At 36.0% G+C, this 10,000-nt stretch overlaps 3 protein-coding genes and 1 long non-coding RNA gene across 4 annotated transcripts in view; 2 read left to right on the top strand and 2 right to left on the bottom strand.

The window, feature by feature from the left end:
• LOC138050857 (coiled-coil domain-containing protein 50-like) overlaps window positions 1–9,348 on the bottom strand; it is an 11,797-nt gene extending 2,449 nt beyond the window's left edge. Inside the window, exons 1-4 of the mRNA XM_068897125.1 lie at window positions 9,234–9,348; window positions 8,983–9,128; window positions 4,992–5,054; window positions 3,621–3,750 (exon numbers count right to left, since the gene is read on the bottom strand). Coding sequence (XP_068753226.1) covers window positions 3,621–3,750; window positions 4,992–5,054; window positions 8,983–9,025 — 236 coding nt within the window. The 5' untranslated portion in view covers window positions 9,026–9,128; window positions 9,234–9,348. The remainder of the gene's footprint in view (window positions 1–3,620; window positions 3,751–4,991; window positions 5,055–8,982; window positions 9,129–9,233) is intronic.
• LOC138051441 (uncharacterized) overlaps window positions 1–10,000 on the bottom strand; it is a 115,228-nt gene that overhangs the window by 15,388 nt on the left and 89,840 nt on the right. The gene's annotated exons all lie outside the window — the stretch shown is intronic.
• Window positions 1–10,000, top strand: part of LOC138051400 (tetratricopeptide repeat protein 28-like) — a 301,832-nt gene that overhangs the window by 215,768 nt on the left and 76,064 nt on the right. The gene's annotated exons all lie outside the window — the stretch shown is intronic.
• LOC138051422 (uncharacterized) overlaps window positions 1–10,000 on the top strand; it is a 253,692-nt gene that overhangs the window by 224,897 nt on the left and 18,795 nt on the right. The window lies entirely within an intron of this gene.

Genomic DNA, 10,000 nt, shown 5'->3' with positions numbered 1-10,000 from the left:
GTGCCAGTGTCACACAAAAGAGCACGCTCCATGAGAGTGCCCTTCCCTACCTGTGAGATTAAATTTGACCGATTGTTACTTGTACATGTAGTCATAATTTGAAAAATGAACTCTGAAGCCAACCTCGTTTCCAGGGTCTCTCATCTTAACGCCTGGGGCTAACGAGGAGAGACCCTGGTAGGGTCTGGTCACGTGTCTCCAAGAATCTGGGAAATGACAATTTATCCAATGAAGGGAGGGGCGGCTTAGTAAGAATTTTGTCTATACTGAGACTACGGGAATGCGGAATGTGTTGTCACCAAAACAAACCAAGTTTCACGTGCTGCGCGCGGTATGTGAACATATGTTCTTCTGCGGCTATGTCCGGCTATAATAGTTTGCAAACGCCGAAGAACACATATAAATCGTCTGTCATAAGTTGCTGTAGGTTGAGTAAAATCGTCTGGTGTTAGCCAGAGTAAAATCTACAAGTCTTACTCTCAGGTAGGGAAGAGTTACAGCTTGGTTTAGATTACTTTCGTTGTGTTCCATCTCACACGAGGTGCCAGTGTCACACTTGTAACAGAGCACGCTCCATGAGAGTTCCCTTCCCTACCTGTGAGATTAAATTTGACCGATTGTTACTTGTACGTGTAAGTCATAATTTGAAAAATGAACTCTGAAGTTTGATTTTCAGTTGTCCTTTTTCTATTGCAATGCAACTACCTTAATCCTTCTTTGGGTGCATTACATCATTAAACAATACTATTGTTACACGAAGTTGCATCTCTGCGATTCTTTGTGAATGGTTCATGGGTTCCTCAGTGTCCAAACTAATTTTACGACCAAGGGGTTGCAATACAGCGTCTATCAGAAAACTTCTAATTTAATTTAATAATAATTATTAAAAGACTCTAGGTGTTGGCAACATTTCTGACAGTGTAAAAAGCAGTTTTACTTGACTACATCATAGGTTAACCCATTGACTGCTGGGAGTGAGACTTACCAGATTTTAATCTGTACAATACAATAGAATACATACTTAATTGACCGCTCCCCATTGGGGATTTTCAGGGCCAATGAAACACAATGAAACAACGGAACAGAACAAGAACAACTGTTAAGAATCCCAACTGGCCGGAGGGAAACCAGTTGCCTATTTACATGTGCATCTGCTCAATACATGCATCTAGTCTAAGAATGATAATTATCTACTCAATTAAATGTGCTCATTGAATTTTAAACTTCTGGGCCAAGCTTATCAAAAAAATTTTAATGTGGACCCAAGGTGATGAAATAAAGAAAGATCAGTTTAATCTAAGAAAGCTGATCAGAAGAAATTGTAAATTCCCAACAGTAAGTCATCTAACACCTTAAGAAATAATTTTACAGGTTTATTCAGACAATTCAAGTTTAAATCAAACATAATTCCACAGCTTTCACTTGTCTATGAAACATAACCACAGCTTGTCCCCCAAAGCAGTACAGCTGCTGTGCACAGGTCAATACATGTATCTAGTCTAAGAATTATAATTATCTACACGTACTCAGTTCTTGTTTTAAGTTCACACCTCACTCAAAGAAATAATTCTTTACACCTAACCTTAAATTTAACTGCTTATCATAACTTCTTTAATTAATTTAAACACTATAATATTACTTTTTGCGCAATAATCATAAGAAATTTATGCAAAATGCTTTTCTTTGCTCAACTACACAGACATCAGAAGAAAACAAAAAGAAATAAACAGGAATGGAATTTTGTTGTTTCTGGATGTGCATGCATTCACAACTAATAATTACAAGAAGAAATCATGAAAAGCTCTAGAAAAAAATGTAAGAAAAGATTCACTTTTACTACCGTAGCTGCAGTACCTTGCATATGGGAAACAAAAACAATATTATTGCAAAAGCCAGATTAAGTTGACCTGAGGCAAACAGAAACAAAGGTTTTTTATCTCACCTCAGATAAAAACCATGGCCACCATGAAGTTTAAAGAAGTTTGTTATTTTTGGCCTAAAGAATGCTGCCTTGTGTCAGCCACATGACCTTTTACCTAGAGTACATACATGTATGTACATGTATGGAAGTCCAAGGTCTAAAATACTTTCAATATAACCTTTTTTATACCAAGTACATTAAACTGAGAACCATTGAAAGCTGTAGGGATACTTGACGCCTGGTTTTTAAGTTACAAGCTTTGAACATTATATACTGTGATTCTCTTTTTTTTTTAATTTGGGTAAAGGTATTTTCCAAATTTAAAAAAAAATTGTAAAGACCTCTGAAAACAGAAAGCAAAACCTGGGATGAGAAGAGAGATCAAAGGTTTTCAAAGTTTTTTTTCAGAATTGTGATTTTTGCAGGTCCCCCACCCACGTGTTGGCTACTACAGCTGCACTCAGATTAAAAAGAGTAATTCACGACCTTGTTAATATATATGTTCAGGTCATTTTGTTTCTTAGGTTAATTTGCAACCAAACTAGGTCATTTTGTTTCAACCTAGGGCAACTTGTTTCAACCTAGACTGTCCATTTGGGGCAGGTATAAAACACAGGTCTCAGGTCATTGTTTTACCAATAGATAGCATCTTAAACATGCATTAAAGCTAACCTTAAGCCTAATTAGGCCTAAAGAAACATGTTTAGGCCTAATGTTTGCACTTGTGAATGGTTAGGGTTGTTTCCGAATTGGTATTGGTAAAACAATGACCTGTGTTTTGTAACTGCCCCAAACTGATAAGATAACTTGATCTAGGTTGAAACAAGTTGACCCATATGGGTTGAAACAAAATGATCTAGTTTGGTTGCAATTTAACCTAAGGAACAAAATGGCCTACAGCATATATATGTACATGTACGCAAACAGCCCACACCCAACATTAAAACATTCATGTAGGTGCATGTCTTTAATTCATAAAAATTTTTAACTTCACTAACATATTGACGGGGCAAAGGACCACTTGTCTGTGCCTTCACTTAAGTGTACACTACATTTTTTACGATTAGTTCGTGCAGGTAATCAAGGCCATCAAGACATCTTTAAGAAAAGATGTGAAAAACCCAACAATGGTGTTTTACATTGAAGATTACACATTGCAATAAACATGACAGGCATACACATAAAATTAATAAATTACTATTGGAGTATTTTACTGATTGAATGCCAAAATGGCCACCAACAAAATATAATTCTTTTGTCTTTGTGTTAATTAGGCTAACTTCATGTAGCCTCATTGACACATGTAAAATTGAAAGAATTTGGGCTGCAAAACGAGGCTACTTATTAAGCTAATTAACACAAAGACAAAATAATAATTTGTTGGCGGCCATTTTTGCATTTGGTCAATTGGCATCAAATGAGGAAGAGGAACTGCTGGTCTGTGAGCCTCGCAAGTTTAATACAGCTGATTGCAAGTGAAGTATTTATATTATTGCAGACAGCAAGAGATAAATTATTGAGATCTGCAAAAAATCAAAACCTCAACTAAGTTTATTTGAGACATTGAGATGTGAAGACTGCAGCCAAGATAAAGCTGACAACAGGTATTTCTATTATCTATATATACTGGTATAAAATTATGTACATATCCTACTAGTAAAAAATGTACATCAAAGAAAGCATACATGTATTAACTTACATGTTGTGCACTTCAGCGACAGGCAAGATTTGTGCATTTCTTACTTCTTCCAAGTATGTAATTTTTGCTGCCTTCACATCTTCACGGACAGTTTTTCTTTCACTGCGATTTCTGAGATAATGATTTCCGACTGAAAAGAAGAGACAAGACTTGAGTAACAACAAAGACAGTTAAGCCTACAGCATTTTATTTTTTGCTATTTACTTTTTCACTGCCATACTTGACAGACTGCTGATGTGACATTGGAATTCCAAGGGAAGCACCCACAAGGGACATGATTTTTAGTGTTATGTCCCTTGTAGGTGCATGTTAATAGGAACTTTCTAACAATAATAATAATCAATTTATTTAAGTCTCACGGTTATTTAGCCGAGCATGAGTGCTCTACTAATTGGGAGACTACAAATCAACTGACATCAGAACAAATCAAATGAAATGTTCAAATCAGACCAGCGACAAGCCACTTATTAGAGCTGCACACAACAATCATTATGACAGCGACACAAGAAACACTAAGAATAAAGACAACAACATTTCATGCTAATTTTCACACTAACATTGAAAGGGTGAAATGTTTCAGCAATACCAACATTTCAAGAACTTTGGTCTATGCTACACGGGGAAACACAATAACAGATGTGACAAGGGGACAAAGTTTCCTCTTAATTAAATGGCCTCTGAGGTGACCCTTCCGAACTGAAGCCCGACAGTGACTGGTACCAGCAGAAAAAGCTGATTTACAGTATAATTAAAACATACATCAACTAATAAGGGTGGCGAATGATACCTCCAAAATATTGGCACTCGCAAACTTTTCATCCTATCTTGAAATCTCGACAGCCTTTGCAAAGAGTCTCAAAGTCTTGTTTATATTGCATTTATTTCCGTGCGAATAAATGTTTTGGTCTCGGTCTCGGATTCACAAACATGGATCTCACCATCTCGGCGAGTCTCAGATTTTACCATTTGACACCCCTACTATTATCTATAAAATTTCTTGATGACAACCTAATTGTGCTAAGTAAAAAGAGTCATTACTCTTCAATAGGGAAGTGATGTGGTCCCGGGTTCAAATCCAGTTCTAACCTCTGGTTTGGATTTGTTTCTGCATGTCCCAGATTCAACTCGGGTTCTTAATCATGTTTCTTTCAAATTAATAAAAGTGGGGTGCCTGTGAACTGGCTTGATAGCTAAGTGCACTTCCACTATCAACAAAGCATTTACATTTTTGCATTATTTTACAATATGAATACAAAAATTATAAACTATGCTATCCTCCAAGCAACAAAATACACCTGTACCCCTGTAATACTGAAAACTAATGTTACAGGTAGTTGTATCATTACAAGACAATCAAATCTTATTTATTACATTCTTCTTCTTGAAGTCGTTGTGCAAGGGCTCCATCTTCCCGCACCATGAAATCTTGACATACTGAAAACAAACCCAACACAGATTTATCAAGTAAAGTGAAGGCTCCCTTCATAAAGAACACGCTACATGTACAAGGCAAATCTCAAAACCATTATACCAATCTCCTCACTCTTCGGGTGACCCCACCTGTAAAAAGCTGCTCAAATGACATCATGTGTAATGAGTATGACAAAGCAGGACCAAGCATGCTCAAGAAAACAATATTGCTGATTGAATTAATAATAATCACACATGAAGCCCATTTTGTATCTGTGCATACCACAACTTGTAAAAATGGCTTGAAAAACTATTTACACCTGTCCTGATTCTCAGAAAAGGAGAAAGATCCTGGTATATTGTCTTAAATCTATCAGAATTTATTTGTGGGTGATACGCAGTTCTGTTCCTAAGATGATACTTTGTTTCTTTCTTCTTTGGAATAATATTACTGAGCAGGCAGTCATGGTCAACCAAACGTACAGGTCTTCAAAAGCTTCTTATCTGCCTTTTCTAAAAGATCTCGAATGGCAATTCTCTAGATGTATAATTATTTCCTTTTAAAACATCTATCTAAGAAATGTTGTATGACTGTGATATCTGAGTCAGTTTTGTACACTTTAAAATACGTGTGAAACGTCAAAGATAACGACTAAATGGCAAGTTATTAAATGACAAAATACTTATGAACAAAAGAAACAGTGTTTTTAATTTTTACAACACTTTCACTTCATTCAAAGGCAATGAAAGAGTTATTAAAATATTCTTCAGTAAGCAAAAATACCACAGTATTGATTAGAAACAATATGGAATGAAAGTAAAAACGTCTTCAAATTCCTGTTCCAGAATGTGACTTCTTTGGAAAGAATGCAAATAATTCAGTCTGGTATGCTTTATTAAACAGCCGACATGAAAGAGAGACTAACTTTACTATGATACTGCTAAAAATGGCAGGAAATGTCTTGATCGCGAACATAAGCAATTGCTAAACACAGGGAAAATGAAGAACACGTATGAATTATACTCAAGAAGACAAGTGTAGGCAAATTTTGAACATTTTGCACTATGGAGTGGTTAAGATTGTAAACATTTCAAGAGGTTTGTTATGCTAGCAGAACTTTTTAGACCAAGTAGGTCCAGTGACTTGATGACCCACAACCTCCGGAGCTCCAGCAGTAGCCGGCTTCTATTGAAAGCCCTCCTTAAGAGAGACAGAAACTTTTTAAATGACTGCTATTTCAATTCAAAGTGTCATGAAACAAACCAAAACAATTGGTTCATTGATTGTGGAATTTCAACTTATTTTGGCAAGTAAGGTCTGAGAAATCCTGGCCTAACAGAAAATGTAAAATTCCACATGATTCAGCCATAACTAACCATCGGAGGATAACTAAAAGCAGAACACTAGTTACAATATATATTATAGAAGCAATTTTTTACACATAAATGATATGTGTACATAAAATTGTAACCAACTTGTTTCAGTGCACACTGTACATTACAGGTGGAATCTATGGATTCAATAGTAACTTTAAGTGAGATGAACTACTGAGCCAAAACAGCATTTTGATGATCAGACAGAATTGAGCACTACCTTTACACGAAATCATCTTCATCAATCAACGGTAGAAAACTGTTTACTCTACAGAGGTGGTACCATACCACAGATTACTTTCCACACACTACCCACTCAATACCCACATCATCAATACCAGAGTTCCTCAATATCACATTACGGTCGCTCAATGAAAGCATTCATTACTTAAAATCACATGTCGATAAAACGTAATATTTCAATAATTTGCCTTTATGCTGAGCACATTAATTTGACAATATAAAAATGATAAGTACACATCATTTTGCACTTAGCTTTAATGGCTTGTGTTGCGTGTAATTTCATAGTATGTTTTAGAAAAGAGCTTTTAACCTTTTAATTTAACACAAAGGCTGTCACTTGGTAATTTTTTTCTGACTGTCAGAAGTGTGCGCAATATTTTAGTTTCAAATGTAATTTTTCGTGGTTTTCTAAACACCACATCCCGATCTTTATAGACAGAAAAAAACACTTGCAACTGGTAACTTCAAAGGCCAATTTAATTTTCTCACATTTAATTGACCTTGGACGAACAATAGCAAATCGACCTGCAAATAATAAATCATTGTTAAAAAATTAAAATTTAGCATTGTTATTTGTAGCTGACTTAATTAAAGATCTTTACCTTGGCCAAAAAATGAAATATGTTCCCAATTTGAATGAGGAAAAGATTTGTTTACCTTTTCATAGTGTTTCCCATTACCTTTAAAACTAATTAGGCGTTCTCTGCGATAATAGTTAGCTCATCAAATTGTTTTTTAGGATGACTGAGAATTTAATTGAACTTTTCTTCTGAACAACAATTGTTAGCGTTAAATTGTTAGACTACGCTTTTATAACAACTAATAGTAAGCTTATTTTTCTTACAACTTGCAACTTGCTGTCGATGATTTTAGTGCGACACACCGTATGAAAACTTGACACATTCTAACAAAATTCTTGGAGAGCAGATGCACCAATATCGATTTAAAAAATATAGTTTCACCGATGTAAACGTTTAACCGCAAGATAAGCACAGGGAACGCTTTACATCGCTCGCTCGCATAACGTTTTCCTCAGGAACGAAATCATGAATCGATTCAAGAAGATTGGCTTTTTGTCGTTTCAAGCACCGAATCTCTGGCTAAAATGTGACCTACTTAGTTTCTTCTGAAAGGGCTGTGAAAACATGTACACGATTAATAAAACAAAAGTGACGAGCAAACAAGATCGGAGAGGGCGAAGAAAATTTATTTCGCGGAAAGAGTAACAAAATGGCTGCCAAACCTTGACATTCGAGATCTTGCACTGCTAGGTTCTGTCTTAAATGACCTTTTCATCACTTTTTATTAACTGGTACCCCTCGGCTTCTTAGATTCACAGACGTTTTATCGACAATTCTATGAGGTCGTGTTAGATATTTAAATGACACAAGTTTATGATCGAACGGTAAACAGCTGAACTAGTCGTAGCTCCTCGAAGCTTTAGCGGCGGCATAGCGATTTCGGAAACAAAACAACCACAAGGAACAATAGCTTTTATATTATGCCTCCAAATTGTTAGAAGAAATAGCGGGAGGTCAAGAAACCCGTAAGACCAAAAGTTTTTGCTGACAAATTTGAAGGAGAGCTAAAGAAAAAGCTAAGCGCGCGCGTTCTCCGTTTTAAGCCTAACTACATGCCTCACAAATCTAGTTGCGGACTTACTGCCGGAAAGATTCAGTGGAATTTTCCAATGTCTACACTCTTTCATCAACTTTTCCTAAAAAAATAAGGACTGACCAAAATTAAGAATCGATGCATGTGCTTGAACAAGCGAGGCTTCGAGATCACCTGAAATCACGCGCACTTGTCATGATTACAAGAACTTGTTTTGTTAGTATAGGTAATCACATGATTTATCTCGTGCAATATTGAATAAATAAGCACAAGTAAAAATTTTCAAAGACGACCAAAATTGCACGAGATCGTAGGGAGAGTGCAATTTGTAGTCTTTGAAAAAATTTACAAGTGATTATTTATTCCAAATAGCACGAGAAAAATCATGTGATTACTTATTAATAATATACATGAAAAAATTCGAGATGGTTAAGCAGAAGAAACGCACGCGTATCACGCAATCAGGGAAAAATTGCACCATAATTGCGCCATCCAGGGCGCGCGCTTGATTTGAAACAGAAGATTTGATTGGTTCTTGTTGGTTTCTTTTGTGTGTTTAGCCAATCAGAAAGCCTTTGTAATTTGCACTCGTGTTACAAGTTTGCACTCGTGTTACACATTTTGCACTCGTGTTACAGAAGAGCTGCACTCCTTTCTCAGCCAATCAGAATTGAGTAATTTTTTCGTGTATATTATTAATTATTTAACGGTGAATTCCTACCTTGGCGCACAGAAGGCCTCGCAGATTCGTCTATTTCGGCCATGCTTCTACCCGCAGGTTCAATTTCGTGAAAAAATTGGATCAAATTTAGATCATTTCGATCAACATCAAAGAGTTTCCGAGCGTTTCCTGTTGTTATCCGGGACCTCGATAATTGAGCAAATAAACTATTTTGATTGGTTTAAATAACAAAGACCATTAATGGACGAAGTGCAAACATTGCGAAAAAATAAAAACGCTAAATTATCTACCTTTGGCTTCTTCCGAATTGCCATAATAAACTTGATAAATGGTATAATTTCTTGGTATTCGTGTAAAGAAGTTGAGCGTCTTACGATGTAATTAATGTTTCAACAAGAAAACTTTTTGCCTGGGTAATGTACCTGTACGTTCAAGTATTAAGAAAAAATTCCCCTACCCCTCGAAAACAATACTATTTTCGAAACGTGATACCTCTGTTGGCCTCCTATTCAAAAGTGGTAAAATTTAAATATTTACCGTAGCTTAACGGGCATTAAAGGAAGATGTTTACAATGCCCACTTGAAAAAAACAACCGGAAATGAATAGGTGTGACCGGAACTCTATATGCCATAAATGTTAAAGTTTAGAAGATTGACAAAACACATAATTTGTTCTCAAGATAAAAGATGTCAGCTTGTTACAAGTTACCACGAAATAATCGCATAAAAACAAATTCAAGGATAACCTCATTTCGCTGCGTTTTTCCTAAGAGATACGGCTACACATTGCGCTTGGAGGGAGGGGCCGTGAAGCATAATCCCCTAATCTTCGCACGCTTTCTTCAGTGGGCCAATGAGATGAAGTTTTCTTCTTTAATACTTGAATAAAGCTTAACTGCTGAATACCCTACAATTCATTTGCGGGTAATAAAGGCCAAATAACCAATAATGGCATTAATTTACCTTAATGCAGTGCAACGGATATTTCGATGATAGAGGTTAAAAAGAGAAATTACATGGCCACGCGTGGATACCAATGCTGATATTAGGGAGCTTA

Source organism: Montipora capricornis, chromosome 6, assembly GCF_036669925.1.
Source record: "Montipora capricornis isolate CH-2021 chromosome 6, ASM3666992v2, whole genome shotgun sequence".
Taxonomy (NCBI): Eukaryota; Metazoa; Cnidaria; class Anthozoa; order Scleractinia; family Acroporidae; genus Montipora; species Montipora capricornis.
The sequence above is the reverse complement of the archived record's forward strand: the minus strand, read 5'-3'. Positions and strand labels throughout refer to the sequence as shown.